The sequence below is a fragment of the Mandrillus leucophaeus genome, unplaced genomic scaffold (genome assembly GCF_000951045.1).
Source record: "Mandrillus leucophaeus isolate KB7577 unplaced genomic scaffold, Mleu.le_1.0 Scaffold208, whole genome shotgun sequence".
In the NCBI taxonomy this organism is placed as follows: domain Eukaryota; kingdom Metazoa; phylum Chordata; class Mammalia; order Primates; family Cercopithecidae; genus Mandrillus; species Mandrillus leucophaeus.
The window spans coordinates 324307-348541 of record NW_012102121.1 but is presented as its reverse complement, the minus strand read 5'-3'; the positions used below and the strand labels follow the sequence as shown (position 1 = coordinate 348541).

The 24235-nt window shown below is 40.4% G+C and overlaps 1 protein-coding gene across 1 annotated transcript in view; it reads left to right on the top strand.

Annotated features, from left to right (window-relative positions):
• Window positions 1–24235, top strand: part of DDX58 (DEAD (Asp-Glu-Ala-Asp) box polypeptide 58) — an 85200-nt gene that overhangs the window by 50655 nt on the left and 10310 nt on the right. Inside the window, exons 6-16 of the mRNA XM_011979985.1 lie at window positions 409–516; window positions 917–1070; window positions 1591–1849; window positions 2164–2326; window positions 4490–4594; window positions 8217–8374; window positions 9366–9501; window positions 12623–12771; window positions 16518–16608; window positions 21984–22154; window positions 23306–23457. Of these exons, the coding sequence (XP_011835375.1) occupies window positions 409–516; window positions 917–1070; window positions 1591–1849; window positions 2164–2326; window positions 4490–4594; window positions 8217–8374; window positions 9366–9501; window positions 12623–12771; window positions 16518–16608; window positions 21984–22154; window positions 23306–23457 (1646 nt within the window). The remainder of the gene's footprint in view (window positions 1–408; window positions 517–916; window positions 1071–1590; window positions 1850–2163; window positions 2327–4489; window positions 4595–8216; window positions 8375–9365; window positions 9502–12622; window positions 12772–16517; window positions 16609–21983; window positions 22155–23305; window positions 23458–24235) is intronic.

The following is a 24235-nucleotide window of genomic DNA, read 5'->3' as shown; positions in this document are numbered from 1 at the left end:
AAGAAATTGCTTTGAGAATCCAATGTTAAGAGTTTGGTTTTCTTCAAATATCTTAGGAGGATTTGTTGCTTTTTTCCATACAGCATTGCCTTTAGTGGACAGGTTGTCTTACCCTGAATTGGGCCATTCTTGTTTTGGTTTCTCTTGTTAGCCTTCCATGATTGTATAAAAAATAATTCATGGTTTGTTTTTTTTTTTCCTTCTTGCCATCAATACTTTGTCACTGAGAGAATTCTGTACTTCAAATTAGTGGAAAAGAAAGAGTGGTTGCCAAGAGAAAGGATTCTAAACTTTCTCCAGTGAGGCTCTTCTTGCTGGAGTCAGAATTTGTGGACATTAGACTGTAGCTATTACCGTGATTCCTCAGAGCAGGAACTGTTTGGTAATTTTGCTCCTTTTGTATTCCAGAAGTGTCTGATACAAACTTGCACAGCCCATTTAAACTAAGAAATTACCAATTAGAGCTTGCTTTGCCTGCTAAGAAAGGAAAAAACACAATAATATGTGCTCCTACAGGTAAGCCTATTGCCATTACTTACATTGTTTTTCTGTTTGCTTCCTTTTTTGTTGTTGTTGTTGAATACTGGGACAGAATGGGCAAGTTTCAGTTTTTTCCTTGTTCCATATGTCTTTTGAGAAAACTGTCGTACTAATGTCCTTGTGTATTTTATGGGACATGAGAAGGTAAGAAAAGTGTCCTCTGTTAGCTTGCTTTTGGGTCTTGGCTGTTTGCATGCACCTAGGAAGTAGCTTGATATTTTTTAGTCATAGTGTAAATTCTGTAACTGTTAACCCATCTAAATTATCAATTAATTAGTCAGCTCAGTAGTATTAGAAGAGCCAAAAATAAATGCCTTTCTAGAGAAATATCTAATATATGAGTTACATGTTTTCTTTTTTCCTTACATGTTAAAAGGTTGTGGAAAAACTCTGGTTTCAGTCCTTATATGTGAACATCATCTTAAAAAATTCCCACCAGGACAAAAGGGGAAAGTTGTCTTTTTTGCAAATCAGATCCCAGTATATGAACAGCAGCAATCTGTATTCTCAAAATACTTTGAAAGACTTGGGTAGGTATAATAGTTGCTTCAATTTCTTTTTCTCCAGCTTTGTGTTAATTGATGTGTTTTCTGTTTGGTTTTGAAAAACAACAATAAAAAATTATATTAGATTCAGCTTTTATATAATCCAGATGTAATTCCTTCATGGATTCAAGTCTTTTTTGTTAGATGTACCAGAAAGCTTAAACTCCCCTGGTTTGCCCTTGTATGGGGAGTAAATGACTTCAGGGATAAATCTGATGTTTATGGGACACGTTTAACTTCTTTAGTGATTTTATAATTTATTTGATATTATTCTTTTACATACTCTTTTCTCAGTGACTTAATATATACTACTATAAATTACAACTAGCTTGGATTTATTGATCACTTACTATGTGTCAGGCTCTGTGCTAAGGACTTGCCTACAGCTATACTCCTTTTGGACTCAGGGAGAATTTAATCAGTTGATGTTCTGAGCTAGCATTTCATATTTGTGGTTCCTTATTCACATCGTGATTGGTAATATGGAATTTCTGTCATTTCCCAGGTATAGAGTTACAGGCATTTCTGGAGCAACAGCTGAGAATGTACCGGTGGAACAGATTGTTGAGAACAATGACATCATCATTTTAACTCCGCAGATTCTTGTGAACAACCTTAAAAAGGGAACGATTCCATCACTGTCCGTCTTTACTTTGATGATATTTGATGAATGCCACAACACCAGTAAACAACACCCATACAATATGATCATGTTTAATTATCTAGATCAGAAACTTGGAGGATCTTCAGGCCCACTGCCCCAGGTATCTCCAAAGTCAGACGAATACTTCGGAAGAGCTATAATCTTCCTAACTCCTATTTTCTTACTCTTGTGGCCACATTGAAGATGTCCTTCTCAAGTCCCGAGTCCATATTGTACAACTCATTATGAATTTTGTTTCCTTTACTCATTTGTTCACTTAGTAAATATGCATTATGCGCCTCCATGTGACATACACTGTGTGTTAGTAAAAACCAAAAAAACAAAAACCGTACTCCAGCAGGAAAGTTATATGAGGGGTTGTGGAAACATGGTACCATTTCTCAGACATCTCATGATTTTGAATGCTCCTTACAGGTCATTGGGCTGACTGCCTCAGTTGGTGTTGGGGATGCCAAAGACACAGATGAAGCCTTGGATTATATCTGCAAGCTGTGTGCTTCTCTTGATGCGTCAGTGATAGCAACAGTCAAAGACAACCTGGAGGAACTGGAGCAAGTTGTTTATAAGCCCCAGAAGTGTAAGTTGGATCCAGTAACAAGCCCTTTGAGATTTTGTTACTCTCTGCTACCTCTGGTTCAGAGCCATCTAGTAGAACACTGAACTTTGACTCTTTCTCTGTTTAGTAGAAAATATTTAACCCCAAACTTGAGTAATAGTCACATTTTTAGCCTCTCTAACTGAGCTCTCATCCCAAGCAATAGATGAACCTCAGAAGTGGCCTGCAGAGAGCAAACGTTCTTCCTCTTTGGTTCCAAAAACCTCTTATAAATGTACTAGCAATGCAAAAGAGGTGATGAGAGAATTTAGACATCAGATAGCCAAGAGCTGGGCTCACTCAGCCTTTTCCCATGCTCTGTCCCTGTGTGATCATCACTGTTTGAATATGTATTTGATCATTTTAGTTGAAACGGAATGATCTGAATTCATTATGTCACTCCTCAAAAGATCAGAGATGATTTTTTAGTAAGACTAACAACTGTTTATTGATGTTATTATTATGCTAACCCTGCAAGGAAGAGAGGGATACAGAAAATATATATGACTTCACCCTTGCTCTCTGAGTAGTACGTGACTGTATGTCTGAGGTACAACAAATAGACCTGTAATAGGGAGTGGTATAGATAAGTTGCTTTTTGAAGGCTGCTTGTAAGTAAGGAGTGTGATGTACCCAATCCCAACTTTTCAGTGTCACATATGAATTTCTTTATAATCCGGTTCCTCCTGCCCCTCTGAGCTTCATCGTCTTCAAATATTCATAAACCCAACCATGTTGCATTCCTCTGGGCTACTCAATCATGCCGTGTGCTTTCTCTCTCCAACCTTTTGTCTGTGCTTCCTTTGTACGTCACTGCGCTTTTTTTTTCTTTGCCAAGTTGTGATGGAATATATATGACTACTCTTGCTTTCTTCTTTCTTCTTCCTGTATTTAGTCTACAACTCTGACTTCCCTGGAAGAATTAGGTGTTACTTTCCTTGTGTTTTGTGACACTTTGCGTGTACAATTTCTTTTTTTTTTGAGATGGAGTCTCACGCTGTTGCCTAGGCTGGAGTGCAGTGGTGCAATCTCAGCTCACTGCAAGCTCCACCTCCTGGGTTCAAGTGATTCTCCTGCCTCAGTCTCCTGAGTAGCTGGAATTACAAGCATGTACCACCACACCTGGCTAATTTTTTGTATTTTTAGTAGAGACAGGGTTTCACCATGTTGGCCAGGCTGGTCTTGAATTCCTGACCTCAAGTGATCCACCCTCCTCGGCCTCCCAAAGTGTTAGGATTACAGGCATGAGCCACCACACCTGGCCACACTTTACATGTACTTCCGTTAGAGAACTGCTATGGTTAGTTAGCCATGTATATTTCTCTCCCTTAAGATCACAGCCCTGTATGGAGCATGAAGTGTGTTCTTTCAACTCTCTATAATCAAAGCATGGCACATTGCAGGCAATTAATAATTAGGCTGAAATAATACACTGATAAATGGAGGATCAGTGTGAATACCGCTGGGGGCTGTGGGAGGAGGGAGAATGTCAAAGCACAGAGACAGGGTTAGATTTTGGCACTTGCAGAGACATGAGAGATGCCAGCCTCATCAGAGAAGAGGTAACAGGACAGCCACAGTAAGAAACTGGTTAGGCCAGGTGCAGTGGCTCACACCTGTAATCCTGGCACTTTGGGAGGCCAAGGCGGGTGGATCACCAGCTCAGGAGTTCGAGACCAACCTGGCCAATATGGTGAAGCCCCGTCTCCACTAAAAATACAAAAACTAGACAGGCGTGGTGGCGGGTGCCTGTAGTTCCATCTACTTGGGAGGCTGAGGCAGAAGAATCACTTGAACCCGGGAGACGGAGGTTGCAGTGAGCTGAGATCGCACCACTACACTCCAGCCTGGGTGACAGAGTGAGACTCTGTCTCACTCAAAAAAAAAAAAAAAAAAAGAAGTTAGTTAGACCTACCCCATGAAAGACAGATGTTAGAATCAGTACAAGAAGCAACAGGGAGCCATTGCATTTTGAGCATTTGTTATATCATCTGGACCACCTGCCAGTGAGCCTGGAACCTTAGGTTTTTCAGAGGAAGTATCAAAGGCAGAAAAAGGTTTTAGAGATATCTACTTTGAACTACAGTCTGTCCTTCCTGAAAATATACTCACTCTTTTTTCTTTTTTTTTTTTTTATGTCTCTAGTTTTCAGGAAAGTGGAATCACGGGTTAGCGACAAATTTAAATGCATCATAGCTCAGCTGATGAGGGACACAGAGAGTCTGGCGAAGAGAATCTGCAAAGACCTCGGTGAGATAAATCTCATATTTTGTGTTCTCTCCACTTGGGAATAGCCATTTATTGTTTCCTGTGGTCTTTTTGCATTCTCCTTAGTTCAGACAATGTCAAGAGCATATCCAGAGATTGTCTTCTTGATTATAGGTTATTTGGGAGCCTTATATGTCTTCCTTTATTCTTTCTTTTTTTCCTTTTTAAATCCAAAATAAGTTCATCCAGACACACGCACCTGAAAAATAACCATACTTAAGTCAGTTCATTGCTTTCTCTACCTTCTAAATTAGCTTTCCCTCCTGACTTTCCTGTTTACCTGAATGAAACCCCCATTCCTCTGCTGGCTCAGATTTATACCTAGAGGCAATCACCTTGCACGTTTCCCAGCACTAAAGGAGTGCGACTAGAGATGGGCCAGGGGAAGACAGTGAAGGGTCTGGATTTGAATTTTATCCTGAAAACAATGGGGAAAAAAGTGAAGATTTAAAACTGATTAGTGATGTAATAAAGATACCAGTGAATGAGAAGGACCAAAGAGAGGCAGTGGAGATGGACTGGAGAAGGAAGGAGACACATGTGAGATGCTTCTAACTTGAGTGTTATGACTGAATGGCTAACTGGATTCGGGTGGGGATGAGAAAGGGGAGGGAGGGGCTGATTCCCCTCCAGGCGTCTGGCTTAGGCCCCTGTATGAATGCCAGTGGGTGGTCCTGGTACCAGGACTAGAAGCATTGGCAGGTACAAGGTGAGTTTTGAGCTTTAGAGATGTTAAATGTGACGTCTGTAAGACACCTCATGGAGTCTCTCCTTCTCTCACACGTATTTTGCTTTTCTCTCCCCTTTTCTTTCACAATTGCTATTATAACTGTTCTAACAGCCTCCTAGCTGATTTTGCCCACCTCCGCTCTCTCTTCCATTCAACCCCTCATGAACTAGTTAGTCTTCATGAATACATTTTATCATGTCCCTGTCCTGCTTAAAAACCCTTTGCCTACAGGATAATCGTCACGCCTCTAACCTGCAGTCTGAGCTCTGCCTGAACAACCAGGTTCTACTTATCTTTCCAATGTTATATTCTACTACTTCCCTACCTGAATCCTTTTGATTTAGCAATTTCCTGAATGTGTTCATGCATATGTTCATTCATTTAGTACTAAGGAATGTGCTAGGTGATGGGAATACAGCATGAACCCAAAGACACAGCCCTGGGCCTCAGGGCATTTCTAGTCTGATGGTAAGGCCAAAATTAGATAAGTAATAATAATACTAAAGCAGCTGGTGTGGTAGGGATAATAAGGTGTGTTTCAGGCACAGGGAATAGCATATGCAAAGGCCAGGACACTAGAAAGGGACTTCCATTAGTCCTGTAGAATGCTGAAAGGAGAGTGGCTGGAAATGAGAAGCAAAAGCAAGCAGAGGCCAGAACATGGGGAGGAGCCTGTGAGCTGGAGCAGGATTTTGGCTGCAGGAACCCACTAAAAGCTTTTAAGCAGTGGGGTGGAATGGTTTCTCATCTGCAATTTTGCAAACTCCTCTAACCACTGGGTAGAGAATGGGGTAAAGGGAACAAGGCAAGAGGAAGGGAGACCAGTTTGGAGGTTGTCATATTATCCAGCAGCACAATGATGTGGTTTGAATTGAGGAAGCAGCAAAGGATGGAGAGATGGTGACGTGAGTTTCTGTTTTCTTACTCCTCCCACCTCAGGTACCCTGCCTTTTTGCCAGTCCAAATACAGTTAGCTGCTTATTTCTAAATTGCTTAGGCTATTTTTACACCTACCCAGGTTCAATCAGTACCCGTTGGCTCATCGTCTTTACTGCTGGCTGCCTCGTTGTAGCTGCAACTTGGAAAGAAGAATGTCAATACTACTTGTTTGGGTAGCCTCCTTTGTTCCTATTATTGAAAATGAGTGAGGGGAAGAATTTAACCCAGAAATATAGCTCTTGCCTGTGACTTTTGTTGTACTGCGCTCTTCACGAGGAGCCCTGGCGAACTGATACCAGAGTAACTCACAGACTCAGCCGCTTGAGAACACAGCCATAGTCTCCTCATCTTTTTATTCCCAGCACCCTGCACAGAGCCTGGACCACAGCAGACGCTCCAGCTGTAAACCAAGCCGCTGAGGCTTATCCTAGGAGATGCACACAGACAGATGCATCTGTGATCAGTGTCTTTTGAGGGCCGATTCTGTGCTTGGCCCTGAGAATGCTGCTCTGGAGAACAAGAGGCCCAAGTCCACAGCAAAGCAGAATATAGGGTGTACTGAGTCCTCAATCTCCTCCTTGATTTTTTTTGTTTTTAAGAGTCTCACTCTGTTGCCAGGCTGGAGTACGGTGATGTAATCTCGGTTCACTGCAACCTCCGCCTCCTGGGTTCAAGCGATTCTTCTGCCTCAGTCTCCCAAGTAGGTGGGACTACAGGTGCGCACCACCACCCCCAGCTAATTTTTGTATTTTTAGTAGAAACAGGGTTTTACCATGTTGGCCAGGATGGTCTCGATCTGTTGACCTCGTGATCCATCCGCCTGGGCCTCCCAAAGTGCTGGGATTACAGGCATGAGCCACCGCGGCTGGCCAATCTCCTGCTTTTATATATCCTCCTCTAATGAAGCTCTTGAGACCTGTTATTTTTACTTTGTCATTTTTAAAGGCAAAGTTGGGTTTTTCATGTCTACTGTTTTATTTCTGGGCTGCTTTGGTTGTCATCTCATAGAGCCAGTAGAGCTTGGGCATGTGACACATGTGGGTTTGAATTCCTGCCCTTTGTCCACGTACTTGCTGTGTGACTTCAGGTAAATTACTTATTAATTGGCTTTTCTGAACTTCAGTTTCCCAATATGTGAAATGTAATACGTATCTCATGGGTTGCGAAAATTATATAAAATTATGAATGTAAGGTACTTTGATTCTTGGTACATAGTACTCAAGAAACAATCAAACACACACACACACACACACAGATGCACTGCTTAAAACTCAAGGGAGGGAACAAGGCAAGAGGTAGGGAGAACAGTTTGGAGGTTGTCATATTACCTAGCAGCACAGTGATGTGGTCTGAATGGGGGAAGGAGCAGAAGGATGGAGAGATGGTAATGGAGTCACATGAGTTTCTATTTTCTTACTCTTCCCACCTCAGGTACCCTGCCTCCACCTTTTCACCAGTCTGAATCCAGTTAAATAATTTTAACTAGACTACTTAAGACTATTTCATGGAGGAATACCCTGTTTGCAGAGAGTAAGAAAGAAAATTAGGCCGGGTGCAGTGGCTCACGCCTGTAATCCCAGCACTTTGGGAGACCAAGGCAGGCAGATCACCTGAGGTCAGGAGTTCAAAACCAGCCTGACAACATGGTGAAACCCTGTCTCTACTAAAAATATAAAAATTAGCCAGGCTTGGTGGTGCATGCCTGTAGTCTCAGCTGCTTAGCAGGCTAAGGCAGGAGAATCGCTTGAATCCGGGAAGCGGAGGTTGCGGTGAGCCAAGATCGTACCACTGTACTACAGCCTGGGCATCAGAGTGAGACTCTGCCTCAAGAAAAGAAAAAAAATAAAAAAGAAAACGAAAGGGTGAGGCCTGTTTATAACCTAAATGACCATATGACACAGTGACAAACTTTTTTTTTTTTTTTTTTTTTTACAGAAAGCTTTTCTCAAATTCAAAATAGGGAATTTGGAACACAGAAATATGAACAATGGATTGTTACAGTTCAGAAGGCATGCATGGTGTTCCAGATGCCAGACAAAGATGAAGAGAGCAGGATTTGTAAAGCCCTGTTTTTATACACTTCACATTTGCGGGTATGTTCCTCCTTTTAAGAGTCATATTCTGGTTGCAGCACCTACTGGGAGTGGCACCCTGGAAGCCAAGATAACAACTTCTTATCCTGTCCTCAAGAGCTTGCTTAGGAACCTTTCCAGAAAGTTCTTATGAAGCAAACTCCAAAAGTTTTCCCATTCAGCAGCATCTCAGTTTACTTTCTGAAATTTCACACTGCAGGCAACAGGACTGAAATAAAGGCTCAGATTCTATGCCTTGCCTCTAGCATTAACTGACATGGTTGGAAAAAATTGGGTGATGATGAGAGAACATTATTCCAGATACAAGACCAGTTCAGTGACAGCCATCTTTAAAGCTCAGCAAGTGGAAAGTTCTGTTGCCATGTCTTGAAGCACACATTTCTTCACCTTTGGTGACTCTCCATGCTCAGAAATCCAGGTTCTCTGGCTAACCAAGAAGTTAAGGAACTACAGCAACAGCTATCACCTCTGCTTATCCAGCCATTGAAAATATATTCAAATGCATTCAATCAGCATGCATTTGTAGAATTTCAGTTAGCTTAGTTGAACATTTGATGGAGGTGGTCAGGGCCATCATTTTGGAAGATGCAATGAGAATGTAGTGATGGCTTCAGATGTAAATAGAAATTAAGTGAAATGTCGGAATTATGAGGCAGGTTGATGTAGAAGTTGATTTACTTTCATTATTGTTTTTTAATTTGGATATGTGTTTTTCATGTAGTTTTTCTTTTCTAAGGTAAAATTCAATAATCCAAAGTGATGATAATTAATGTTACTAGCTAATTGAGATTTTTTTTTTTTTAACACTATTTGGTTCAAAGATTTTGTTACAGAACTGTTAGAGGCCATTCATTTTTAAAAAGCTAAGTTGGAATAGATTTGAAAAGAAAAGTTTTCTTAAAACGAATTCTTTAAATACAATGAATTGAACCTGAGTACAGTGAATGTGTTGACATTGGAAGCATATTGAGACAGTTTTTACTTTCAACAGAAATATAATGATGCCCTCATTATCAGTGAGGATGCACGAGTGAAAGATGCTTTGGATTACCTGAAAGACTTCTTCAGCAATGTCCGAGCAGCAGGATTCGATGAGACTGAGCAAGATCTTACTCAGAGATTTGAAGGTGGGTGGTGTTTTCAGAGGAGGAAGCCACAGTAGCATTCTTGGTGACTGGAATGGCAAAACAAACATGTATTGTATTTAAAATACATAAACTTGGGGATGCTTAGGGAGTTGTCCTGGATGTAGGAAGATGGAGATGGTAGGACTATTTAGGTTCAATGAAATCTAGTACCTATGGGAAGAGTCTGTTTCTTATACCATTCCCTATTTAGAAGAAGGAAAAACAGGATTTGCAGAGGGTGTTTCCCATATGGTTCACAGACAGTAGCATTCTTTTTGTTTAATGTTCTTTTTTAGTAATTTTATAAAGGTTTAAAAAATATGAAAAAGTGTTTTAATGATATTAAAAAGACTATAATTTATATATACTTTTTTTTTTTTTATTTTTTTTGAGATGGAGTCTTGCTCTGTTGCCCAGGGTCAAGTGCAGTGGCTCAATCATGGCTCACTGCAACCTCTGCCTCCTGGACTCAGGCAATTCTCACGTCTCAGCCTCCCGAGTAGCCAGGAATACAGGTGTGTGCCACCACACCCAGCTAATTTTTGTACGTTTAGTAGAGATGGAGTTTTGCCATCTTGGCCAGATTGGTCTTGAACTCCTGACCTCAAGTGATCCACCCGCCTCTGCCTCCCAAAATGCTGGAATTACAGGCATGAGCCACTGCGCCTGGCCTATATATATTTTTACATAAAGAGGAAACCAAAATGGCACATAATCTCACCGCTGCATATGATTAAAAAATAGATATTAAACAAAAAAAAAAAGCTGCTTCTCCCTGTTTTGAATTCTTTTCCCAAAGGTAATTACTGGTAATTTGGGGTTTTTTGGCCTATACCTAAGTATTTACTTACTGGTAAATACTGTATATACTTACTGGTACATACGTGTAACCAGTGCTTTGCTGGTAAATATTTAACAACTCACTAGAGAAAAAAATGTATGCATATATATGTACAAAAGCTTATTTTTTTTTTATATAGAGGAGGTATGCAACCCACAATTTATAAATAATAATAAAAATAGACTATTCTTTATTATAAAATCCACATAGCCAATTAATTCTCATAGAATGCTTTTGGTGGTTTTTGCAGATTTTTTGTATCCATGGCCAACCAAGGGTTGCAATGACAAAGAAGTGTGGTTCTTTCTGATATGGTTGTTAGTATATAGTTTCGTTAATATTAGAAGATGAAAATGAAACAACAAAGGTGTATGTTGGAACTTCACTCGTTTGCCAATGATGCAAGCAATTTTTTGCTGAATTATATAATAGTTTTTCAAAAACCGGGAGACTGTTTCTCAATATTTTGTGCTATTCACAATGTAATTGCTAAATTTAATCTGTATTATCATTTTTTTTATCATGTTCATAAGTCTAAACTCTCAACATAAATTAAGCATGACATGGTGGCTTACATTTGTCACCGTGGCACTTTAGGAGGTTAAGGTGGGTAGATTACTTGAGCCCAGGAGCTGGAGATCAGTCTGGGCAGAATGGCGAAACCCCATCTCTACAAAAAATACAAAAATTAGCTGAGCGTGGTGGTATGCTCCTGTGGTCCCAGCTACTTGGGAGGCTGAGGTGGGAGGATCACCTGAGCCTGGAAGGCAGAGGTTGCAGTGAGCTGAGATTGCACCACTGGACCCCAGCTTGGGTGATAGAGTGAGTCCTTGTCTCAATCAATCAATCCAGCACTGATTTTTTGTGTTTTCTTGATTTCCATGGTATAACTGCTTCCACTGTAGTGAATTCCAGTCTACCAACAAGATGTCATTGAACTAGTGTTAAAAAGAGATGAGCAGCACATCATTCTATAGTATTTCTACCGTACAGATACAATAGATGTAACTAACCTCAAAAGCATAGATAATTGAAAAAAGTAATACAATTTAACAATTGGCCAGGCATGGTGGCTCACACCTGTAGTGCCAGCACTTTGGGAGGCTGAGATGGGTGGGCCATCTGAGGTCAGGAGTTCAAGACCAGCCTGACCAACATGGTGAAACCCCATCTTTACTAAAAATACAAAATATTAGCCAGATGTGGTGGCACGCACTTGTAATCCCAGTTACTTGAGAGGCTGAGGCAGGAGAATCGCTTGAACTCAGAAGGCAGAGGTTGCAGTGAGCCAAGTTGTACCACTGCACTCCAGCCTGAGTGACAGGAGACTCCATCTCAAGAAAAACAAACAAACAAACAAACAAAAACAATAAAAGAGAAACCACAATTGATTCCCATAGTCCCATAGTCTGGTATGATCTGGCTATAACACATCCCTGTTTTATAACTATATGTATTTTTTTTTCTTTTTTCTTTTTTTTGAGACAGAGTATCATTCTCTTTCCCAGGCTGGAGTGCAGTGGTGAGATCTTGGCTCACTGTAACTCCTGCTTCCCAGGTTCAAGTGATTCTCCTGCCTTATCCTCCTGAGGAGCTGGGATTATAGGCGCCTGCCAGCATGCCCAGCTAATTTTTGTATTTTAAGTAGAGACGGGGTTTCACCATGTTGACCAGTCTAGTCTTGAACCCCTGAGGGTGATCCACCCATCTCAACCTCCCAAAGTGCTGGGATTACAGGTGTGAGCCACCCCACCCAGCCTAACTATATTTTTAAAGATGGGACCATACTGAACATAGTGTCCTTACCTTGATTTTTTTTAACCTTAAAATATTTTGGTATCATATATATCATGTACATAACTCCCTTATTAATTTTCACAGCCACATTTTATTAATATTAGATGCATAGCCCATGATCTATTGAACTGTTTTCCTATTGTTGGGCACTTAGGTTTTCTGTTTTTCTTTTATACCTTAAACAGTGGTACAGTGAAATCCTTGGAGACCTCTTCCATAATTTTCTAAATATAACTGTGTCTCAAACTTCTTAGATGTAGAATTATTTGATCGAAGGATGTGTGTGTATTATGTTTTGATAGATATTGCCAAATTGCCTCTTAAAAGGTTGTACCAACTTAAATCAGTAGTTATTACTCAAAACATTCTGGTCAAAGATGTAGAGATTAACTGTTTGAACGATAGCTAAAGGTCACAGTGTGTTCTAAATTTTTAGAATTTATTAGCCATTTATAAAATTTATAAAATGTTTCCCATTTGCAGAAAAGCTGCAGGAACTAGAAAGTGTTTCCAGGGATCCCAGCAATGAGAACCCTAAACTTGAAGACCTCCGCTTCATCTTACAAGAAGAGTACCACTTAAACCCAGAGACAATTACAATTCTCTTTGTGAAAACCAGAGCACTTGTGGATGTAAGCTTTTTTTCTCCTTGTAGATAACAAATGGACTCAGCACTGTTCATTGAAAAGATTGGGCTGGGTATGGTGGCTCATGCCTGTAATCCCAGAAGTCTGGGAAGTCGAGGCAGAGAATTGCTTGGGCCAAGAGTTCAAGACCAGCCTGGGCAACATAGTGAGACCTCATCTCTTAAAAAAGAAAAATTAGCTGGTGGTGTGCACCTGTAATTCCAGTTACTTGGGAGGCTAAGGCTCGAGGATTGCTTGAGGCTGCAGTGATCATGACAGTGTACTCCCGCACTCCAGCCCGAGCAACAGAGGTAGAACCTGTGTCAAAGAAAGAAAAAAAGCTGTTTTCTCTCTACGGTCAGGAAACCATATATGTGTATGTGGGGGTCTGTTTTGGGGTTCTCTATTCTGTTCTGAATATATGTTTATCCTTACACTAATACTCCTCACTGTGTTTTTTGTTTGTTTGTTTGTTTCACTTAGAGACGGTCTCACTCTGTCATCTAGGCTGGAATGCAATGGCACAATTATGGCTCTCTGCACCCTCAACCTCTCAAACTCAAGCGATTCTCCCACCTCAGCCCCCTCTCCCACCATGCCTGGGACTATAGTTATGTGCCACCATGCCCAGCTAATTTATTTATTCATTTTTGTAGGGATGGGGTCTTGCTATGTTGCCTAGACTGGTCTTGAATTCCTGGCCTCACATAATCCTCCCACCTTGGCCTCCCAGAGTTTTGGAACCTGGCTTCGTGCTGTCACTATGTTAATCACTCTAATTATAAGTATTGATACTTGTAGAGCAAGCATTTCTTCCTTTCTTTACTTTTTAAATTTTAGTCATTTTATGGGTAGGTAATGATACCTCACTACAGTTTTAATTTGCATTTCACTAATGAGTAATATGGCTGAACTTCTTTCTTCTGCTTATTAGCCATCTGTATCTGCCTTGGTGAGGTGTCTGTTCAGATCTTCTGGTTTGAAAAGATTGGTTTATCATCTGATTGAGTTTTTGAGAATTCTTTCTATAGTCTGACAAAAAAGTCCTCTGTCAGAAATGTGATTTGCAAATATTTTCTTCTGGTCTGTGGCTTGTCTGCCTATTCTCTTGACAGTATCTTTTGCAGATTGAAAGTTTTGAGTTTTGACAAAGTTCAGTATATCAGTTTTTTCTTTTATGGGTTTTTGCCTATGGTGGTATTATCTCTAAAAATCCTTTGCTTACCTAAGGTCACAAAGATTTTCACTATGTCGTCATCTGGAAGTGTTACAGCTTTACATTTTACATTTAGGTCTGCAGTCAATTTTAAATTAATTTTGTATAAGGTGTGAGGTATTGGTTGAGATGCTTTTTTTTTTTTTCTTTTTGTATGTGGACATTCAGTTGTTCCAGTTCTGTATGTTGACAAGACTATCTTTTCTTCATTGAATTGCCTTTGTAACTTCTGAAAACATCAGTTGACTATATTTGCATGGATCTGTTTCTGGATTCTCTATTTTGTTTATTGATCCATACATATACCTCTTCACCCATTCCACGCTGTCGTGATTACTGTAGCTTGATAGTAAGTCTTGAAATGGGGTGATGTGAGTCCTCCAATTTTTTTTTTAAAGGTTATTTTTAGCTATGTTCCTTTGCCTTTCTATATACATTTTTGAGGCAACTTGTCCACATCTATGAAAAAGTCTGCTGGGATTTTATTGAATCTGAACATAAAATTGAGGCTGGGCATGGTGGCTTACACCTCTAATCCCACCACTTTGGGAGGCTGAGGCGGGCGGATCACTTGAAGTCAGGAGTTTGACATCAGCCTGGCCAACATGGTGAAACCCTGTCTCTACTAAAAATACAAAAATTAGCCTAGCGTGGTGGCTTGCCCCTGTAATCATAGATACTTGGGAGACCGAGGCAGGAGAATCACTTGAACCTGGGAGGCGAAGGCTGTGGTGAGCTGAAATTGCACCACTGCACTCCAGCCCGGGTGACAGAGTGAGACTTGGTCTTGAAAAAATAAAATATTTTTAAAAATACATAAAGATAAAATTGGGGGAGAAATGACATCTTGACAATATTGAGTGTTCTAATCCATGACCATAGTATATCTCTTTCTTTATATGGCTTCCATATTAGTTAAATAATGCCGAGGAACAATTACCCCAAAACTGAGTGTCTGGAAACAAGAAACATCTATTACCTTACAATATCTGTGAGCCATGAATCTGGAAACAATTTAACTGGGTGTTTCTGGCTGAAGATCTCTCATGAGGCTGTAGTGAAGGTGTTGGCCATGGCTTGACTCAAGGCTTCACTGGGGGAGGTTAACTTCCAAACTCCTCTCATATGGCTGTTGGCTGAAGAGCCTCTGAGTTCACTCATGTGGGCCTCTCCACAGGTCCACCTCACAGACCAGCAGATGGCTTTCCCTAGAGAGAGTGATCCCAGAGATTGAGATAGAGGGTATCTAATTTGGAAGCCACAGTCATAACTTCATCTTGGAAATGATGCCACATTGCATCTGTTGTATTTTATTCATTAAAAGCAAGTCAGTAAGTCCCCTTCACACTCAGGGGAGGGAATTACACGAGGATCTGAATACAGAAGGTGGAGATCATTGAGGGCTACCTTAAAGGTGGACTAACCAGATGTTCTTTGGTTTCTTTTATCAGTGTTTTGTCATTTTCAGCAGATTCTGCACATATTTTGTTAGCCTTATACTTAGGTATTAATTTTTTGATGCTATTATAAAGGGTACTTTAAAAACTTTTCTTTTTTTTTTTTTTTTTTTGAGACAGGGTCTCACTCTCATTGCCCAGGCTGGAGTACACTAGTGTGATCACAGCTCACTGTAGCCTCAACTTCCCTGGCTTAGGTGATTCTCCCATCTCAGCCTCCTCAGTAGCTGGGACTGCAGGTGTATACCACCACACCCAGCTAATTTTTATTTTTATTTATTTATTTAATTTTGAGACGGAGTCTCGCTCTGTCACCCAGGTCGGAGTGCAGTGGCACAACCTCGGCTCACTGCAACCTACACCTCCCGGGTTCAAGTGATTCTCTTGCCTCAGCTTCCTGAGTAGCTGAGACCACAGGCGTGTGCCACCATGCCCAGCTAATTTTTGTATTTTTAGTAGAGACAGGCTTTTGCCATGTTGCCCAGGTTGGTCTTGAATTCCTGACCTCATGATCCACCCACCTCAGCCTCCCAAAGTGCTGGGATTACAGGCATGAGCTACCGCACCTGGCCATCTCTAAGACATTTTTAAGAGAAAAAAACAAAAGTTCAAAATAGCGGGTATGTAGAATAAGTGAGTTTAGCGTGATTGCAGGACATGAGATCAATATACATAATTCAACTGTATTTCTACATACTAGCAACAAACCATTGGAATTTCGAAAGTTTTTAAGTACTGGACACAGTGGCTTACACTTATAATCCCAGCATTTTGGGAGGCCGAGGTAGGAGAGTCACTTGAGCCCAGGAGTTCACTTGAGCCCAGGCGATAGACCAAGATTCTATCTCAAAAAAAAAAAAACAGTCTTAGAGATTAAACCATATCAGGTCACAGAGATCTATGCCATTTTAGTTAATTATTACAAAGGGTTCAATTCCAAAATGCTTTTTTTCTCAGGTTTGTCAGTCTGAAAACTGTACATATACTAACTTTAAATTTTTTTCTTTTTGCATGTATTTCAATATTAGTACAAATGATTTATAAGGAGTGTCCAATTGATAATTGCTTTTCATTTTCAGGCTTTAAAAAATTGGATTGAAGGAAATCCTAAACTCAGTTTTCTAAAACCTGGCATATTGACTGGACGTGGCAAAACAAATCAGAACACAGGTATTTATATATAGTGAATTAGATTTAGGGATTATGCATTTAAGAATATGTGTGTGTGTGTGTGTGTATATTTCAAATTCTGTTTTAATATATTTCAATATTAAATATTGAATATTTAATAAATATAAATTTTAATATATATTTAACATATATTTTAAATTCCGTTTTAATGTTTGTATCAGTCAAGGTTTAACCAGAGAAGCAAAAGCAGTAGGTGATTATACATATATATGAGAGGCATGTGTCTCACATATGCACACATACAGAGATTTCTTGCAAGGAATTATTTTACACAATTGGGCTGGCAAAGCAAGTCTGAAGTCTGTAGGGCAGGTAGTCAGGAAGGGACTATCAGGAACAGACTGGAACCCCACAGGCATGAGCTGTCTGGAGTCTCTGAGCTCGGAGAAGGCCTAAGCTGTCTTTTAAAAGGCTCACCTGATTAGGCAGGCCCACCTGGAATGAACTCTCTTTCTATTTGACTTAAAGTCAACTGATTAGGGACTTGAATCACATCCATAAAACCTCTTCAGAGCTGTAGCTAGATGAATTACTGGGAACTGTTGTTTGGCCTAGCCAAGTTAATGCATCAAAAAGCCATCACAATGCTCAAACGCCAAAAACCACTCCAGTCTCTTTCCTTGTAGACATTGCCTCCTCTCATATGTCCTACAGACAAAGCCAGGGATGTTTTTTAAGTCATACTTGAGTGCATTATTATCCTGCTCAAATTTTCAACCAATAGATTAAGATTAACTGGAAATAGAAATGTTCTGTTTCTGTTTTATTGTTATTCTTTAAGCAGTAGATATGCATAGCTTTCGTGTGTATTATGTATTTTACAATTTTAAAAAGTCCAAGCAGACAATTCTGAAATCCAGCTAGAGTGATCAAATGATAACAGGCTGCCTATGTTATTATCTGGGAGGATCCTAGGTGGCCTGCCCTCATCCTGACCACCTCACAGCTGTGCCCCCCACCCCTCAGTGACTGGTGCTGACAAGTCTTCCTATTTAGTGTTGTTTATAATAAGCACCCTCCCATGGCCACCCTGTCAGTCCCCAGTTATCGCCCTCGCACTTTCCCTTCATGTAATTTTTAAATATCACAAATACGAAAAGTAGATTCGGGTCTTAAAAAGTGGCTCACCAGGCCGGGCATGGTGGCTCACGCCTGTAATCCCAGCACTTTGGAAGGCTGAGGCGGGCAGATCACGAGGTCAGGAGATCATGACCATCCTGGCTAACACAGTGACACCCTGTCTCTACTAAAAAAAAATACAAAAAAATTAGCTGGGGCTGGTGGTGGACGCCTGTAGTCCCAGCTACTTGGGAGGCTGAGGCAGGAGAATGGCGTGAACCCGGGAGGTGGAGCTTACAGTGAGTCGAGATTGCGCCACTGCACTCCAGCCTGGGCCACAGAGAGAGACTCTGTCTCAAAAAAAAAAAAAAAAAAGTGGCTCACCAAATGAAGTCTAACACCGTATTCTCGTGGTTGGGATTCAAAGTTCTCTGCGATCTGACTCCAACATGAGTCCTACTTGATTTTCAAACTTTGTTGTTTCTCCACACATAGACACTCAGGAAATATTTTCTTATTGGTTTGTTCATTTATTCATCCATTCATTCAACAACATTTATTTATAACTTATGCTATGCCAGGCATTGTGCTTCTCCCATGTAGCCTTCCCCAACCTCCAAAAACTGGTAGAGATCTCCTTCCACATTCCTATAGCATCCTTTCTGTGCTCATCACACTCAATTATAGCTTCCTATTTATATTTTTCTTCCACAAAATATGAGCTCCTTGTGGATAAAAATGGACCTTTTAATCATTATTTTTATCTGACAAGCCATAATTACTGAATAAATGTTTGACTGAATAGATGAATAAATTAAGAAATTAATCACGTATGATGTCTGTTCCAGAGATGCTCATTGTTTAGTAGATGATGACGGTGAAAATAAATTGTTTTGGCCATAGAAAAATATATCTCAAGATTTGGGCTGGAAATACATTAGGAAAAAATTGGAACTTTTATTTATTTTATTTTATTTTTGAGACAGAGTCTTGCTCTGTTTTCCAGGCTAGAGTGCAGTGGCACGAACTCAGCTCACTGCAACCTTCCAGTTTCAAGCGATTCTCATGCCTCGGCCTCCCAAGTAGCTGGGATTACAGGTGCATGCCGCCATGCCCAGCTAATTTTTGTATTTTTAGTAGGGAAAGGATTTCGCCATGTCGGCCAGGCTGGTCTTGAACTCCTGGCCTCAAGTAATCTGCCACCTTCGCCTCCCAAAATGCTGGGATTACAGGTGTGAAACACCGTGCCTAGCCAGTTGGAGCTTTTATAAATTCTATTAACTGTGAGGTGGAAACCACTGAAGTATTTTCTTCACTCAGTTTATCAGTGTGAACTCCATAGCTTTTATCGAATGGGTTAAACTTGATTTACCAGGTAATTAAGACAATTTTAGCTGAATTTGTTTCTGGTCTCATCCTCTTCCTTGCACAGTTAAGCTAGAAGAATTGTGAACAGCTTTTTTATAAAAAGCTGCGTGTAAATAAGCAAAAGTTCAGTTTGCTAAATTTGTATATTTCCAAATTTCCGTTTCTTAATTTCCTGTTTTGTGAAGAAGCAGGTTATCTAACATCTTCATGACTTACTTTCTTCATCTGTCAAATGGAAAAATAATAAGAGTACCTAGCTGAGAGGGTTAATGTCATTAGCAAAATCTGGCTCACTGCCTGCTTATGAATGACTCTTAAGCTAAGAATGATTTTTGTTTGAAAAGGAATATTTTATGACATGTGAAAGGCTTGTGCAATTCACATTTCATTGTCTATAAAATAATCTTTGGGGGGAACACAGTCATGACCATTCATGTATGTGTTGTCTGTGGCTGCTTTCACACTATAATGGCAGTGTTGAGTAGCTGAGACAGCATGGCCTGCAAAGCCTAAAATATTTACTATACATCTAGCCCTTTATGGAAAAAGTTTGCCAACTCCTGGTTTAGAACAATGCCTGGCATATGGTGAGTGCTCAATATATGTTAAATGTTAGCTATTATTCACATCCAGAAGTTTTATGTAATGGTCCACAATGTTCATCATTTGTTTGGTTTTGGTTTTACTGAGAATACATGGATTCAAAAATAACAGAAAGTACGTATCTTTAAAAAAAGTATTCTGGATAAAGCAAGCTCAAAAGTAAAATCAAAATAATGTTTAGAGATTGATTTTTAAGCACCTTTCTGAAAATAAAGCTGCCTGCATTTGAATTTTCATGACTTTGAATAGTAAATAATTCAAAAATCACAAGGGATCTTTTTCCACAAACTCTGAGTCCACTGCCAGCTAGGTAATGGAAAGTAATACACATTACCTTCCTCTACCTGCCTGAGGTGGGTCCGCCCAGTGAGCAGTGAGTGGAGATCAGGTGATTCTACTAATAGACAAATGTAGATGTCTTTAGGATCCACACAGTTTGAAGTGTGCGTATTGTTTGAGCCGCCATTTTGGGTGTCCGCCATGATCACACAAACTGGGTAATTATCACATCCGAACGTCACACCGTATTCAGACAATTTAAATTTAGCCTCCACTATCATAGGATATTAGAAGGCAGTATGTGGTTGTTTTAGTCAAGATGCTTTCTTTTCCCCAATTAACAGAAACCCACTTAGGCTAGTCTAAGCACAAGGGGGTGTAGCTGCTACAGGGATAATTGGGTCTACCATAGAACCCACAGTCTGGAAGTGCACTCGGGCTTTGTGGACAATTGCAACTGGGACTGGAAATTTTTCTGAATCCTGCACATCTGCTTCATAGTTTCCTTTTACAGATTGCTCTCTCTGCTTCTCCATTCATGACTGCCCCACACCTTCCTGATTTACTACCTGTCTCCAAATCCCAATTTCAGATTCCAAGAGTGAAGAATTGCATTGGCCCAACATAGTTCAAATGTTTATTTCAGTCCAGTAGCTGCAGCCAGGAACAGGCTGTGTGTAAATCAGGGTAATCTGATTGCTCTAACAGACAACCCCCATGATCTCAGGGGCAGGGCAAAATAAAAGTTATACCTCACACTCACAGGTGTAGGTAGGTAGGGGTGGGGGCTCTGCTCACTTACGCTCCCAAGTATAGATAGGTAGGGGTGGGGGCTCTGCTCCATCCTCTTCCACTTATTGTAGGGACCCAGGCTCTTTCCTTGTTATGGCTCACAGGGGGTCTCTAAGTCCTCTACTGTGACCTTATCATCCATTGATGAGAAATAACAAGAACATGGACAATTTTTAGGGGTCTGGTTTGGAAGATACACACATGACCTCTGCCTACATGCCATTAGTGACAGGTTAGATTGGGAAGTATAATTCAGCTGTGTGCCCCCAGCAGGAGAAAGAAACAGGATTGGTGAGCAGACAGCATTGCCTTTTTCATAGAGAAACATAATACAACTGTATTGTGGGTGGGTGTGGCAGAAAATGATTTAGTTTGTGTATAGGGAGGCCGACACCCCAACAGTGCACACTATTAGGGTCTTAAACTGAAGTTCAAGGCCCAACACTGCTGATAGCTAGCTTGTCAGCTTACCTTACTTCTGGAACCTCAAGCCCCTTCATTTGTGTCTTTATTTTATTTTTTGAGATAGTCTCATTCTGTTGCCCAGGCTGGAGTGTAGTAGTGCCATCATGGCTCACTGCAGCCTCAACTTCCCTGGCTCAGGTGATTCTCTTACCTAAGCCTCCTGAGTAGCTGGGACTACAGGTGTGTGCCACCATGCCCAGCTAATTCTTAAATTTTTTTGTAGAGATGGGTTCTCCCTGTGTTAACCAGGCTGATTTCAAACTCCTAGGCTCAAGTGATTCACCTGCCTTGGCCTCCCAAAGTGTTATGACTGCAGGCGTGAGCCACGCCTGGCACGGCCCTCATTTGTTAAGGGGAATCGGAACACTTACCTGTTGACCTATAGGGCTTTATGATGATATCACTCTGGTGAGAAGACGTGAAAATGTTTTGTCAGCTATAAATTCTTACACACATGTAAAGGTGTTACAGTTAGCTGTTGATATTTCTGCAAACAAGTGTGTTTCTTGGATAATATGGCTAAAACCATACAACCAATAAGTCCCCCAGAGCTGGGATTTGAACTCAGTCTTGTGGCAGAGTCTAAGCGTTAGATGCCACCCTAAATGTCCCTTCTGAAACAGCCATAGAAACAGACCCCACTGCCTAGGTGTGTTGTGAGATCATGGATATAAAGTACTTATCACAGTACTTGGCATGTAATAAGCATTCCATAATTAGTAACTCTTTTTTCAAGGGGGAAGTTCCCTCTTTGGTGAGTTGTATAACGCCCTCTTACTCTGACACAGGAATGACCCTCCCAGCACAGAAGTGTATATTGGATGCATTCAAAGTCAATGGAGATCACAATATTCTGATTGCCACCTCAGTTGCTGATGAAGGCATTGACATTGCACAGTGCAATCTTGTCATCCTGTATGAGTATGTGGGCAATGTCATCAAAATGATCCAAACCAGAGGTAAGAGAAGCTTTGAGACCATTCCTACATGGATTCTGTTTTGACTGATTTGTAAGTGTATGTGTCATTCTGGCCTTTCTCTTTACTGAGCCATGGTTGAGTATGTAAACAATGGCACAGTGCACTTTAGTATCATTGGCCTTCGAGGTGGCTACAGTTTTGTTCACTAACATAAACTCTACTTTGATTCTTACAATGATGCTGCTCACTTGCCTGGCATTGACTGATATATTTATGGAAGAATAATTCCAACTTGGATTGAAGCTTTGCCAGTCAACCTGTAGACCTTTCATGGTGGTGCTGGTGGGCTGAAGGGCCCCCTATATTCAAGAAGGGATACTCCACAGTTCTTCTGCCCCACCTGGACTAGACTAGTCTCCTAACTAGTCTTCCCTCCTTTTTCCTTTTCTTCTTCCAATTTCCATAAGTACAGCTATCATACTACTTTTCCTGAAAAACAGCTGTGATCATGTCACTTCCTTGTATTGAAACGCCAGTGGTTCCCCAATTTACTTGATGCTAAAGTTTCCAAAATCCAGCACCCATTTCTTTCCAACTTTATTATCCATTCTTCCCTTTTGTTCATTATCCACTTCCGCCAACCTGATTTCCTCATTTATTGCTTGTTGAAGGAACTGCTCAGGTACTGCTACTCTTCATTTTACCTCTTCCCCTGCCTCCATATCATCTGACCCTAATCCTCCTAGCTGGTAAAAATCTCTTTGGAATATATAAAGCCTGTAACCCTTTATATCTATCTTTGTAATAATACTTAAAATTTTCCACCTATGTTTTGCTGGTTATGAAGAGATCTTATTTCCTCATTGTCTAGAAGGTTCTCGAAGGAGGGCCTGTTTATTGCTCATCTTAGAGCCATCACAGTGTCATACTGGGGGTTCATGTAGATAGGTCTTGCTCTGTCACCCAGGTTAGAGTGCAGTGGTGTAATTCTAGCTCACTGCAACTTCAAACTCCTGGGTTCAAGCAGTGCTGCCTCATGAGTTCACTCTTTAATAGCTCAACTTTCCTGGGAAGTGGGATTCAGTGAACCAAAGTTGAATTTTAGGACTACCTCTATCTGTTTACCTATTTGCAGATTATATCAGAGCTTTAAGTCAAAAACACCAACTAAAATATTTATTTTCTGATAGGCAGAGGAAGAGCAAGAGGTAGCAAGTGCTTCCTTCTGACTAGTAATGCTGGTGTAATTGAAAAAGAACAAATAAACATGTACAAAGAAAAAATGATGAATGACTCTATTTTACGCCTTCAGACATGGGATGAAGCAGTATTTAGGGAAAAGGTAAGTCTATGTTATTCTTTCAGCATCTGACTATAAATAACTATCAGGGAAGGTGAGGATGGTTGGTACCTTTTATCATATTGCTTAGAGTGTTACAACAAAAAGTTTATACTTAGCGAATATTAACTTCATTCTGTTTTTAAGTGTCAATGAGGTTAGATTATATTTAATAGTGCTAATAACTGAAGTTGTTTTCAGATCTAAAAGGCAAATTGAGCTAGGATTTCTGTAGTTGACAGTTCATCTCAAGGACTATATCCTAATACTGAAAACAACAGCTCTTCTTAGTCTCTTCCTTAAATCTCTCTCTCTCCAATGAGTCCTCAGAGAAAAGCTCCTAGGTCATGATGCAGGTATTGGAATGTCTTTTTATAGCTGTGGACAATCATATATACCTTGGAGTGGCATACCTATTCAGATCAACTTCTTAGTGTAATAACCTTCATTCCATTGTAATTTCCATAACACAGAAGCATGAAATCAGATTGGAGAAAGTCAAGAAACACATACCTACACTTTCTCCAGACCCATTGCAGAGACTTACATAGGCTCAGAATCTCTGGAAGCATGGTCACTGCAGGGCTAGGGGAGAGCTTTAACACTAGAATCCATGGTTCAAATCCCAGTTCTGTCACTTGCAAGATGTGTGACCTCAGGCAGTTGCTCTGTCTTTTAAATAATCGATCTCCTCGTGTAAAAAGTGGGGGACATAATAGTATTTAATTCCCAGGGTGGTCATGAGGATAAATGAGATGTATGCATTGTATCTCTTAGTGCC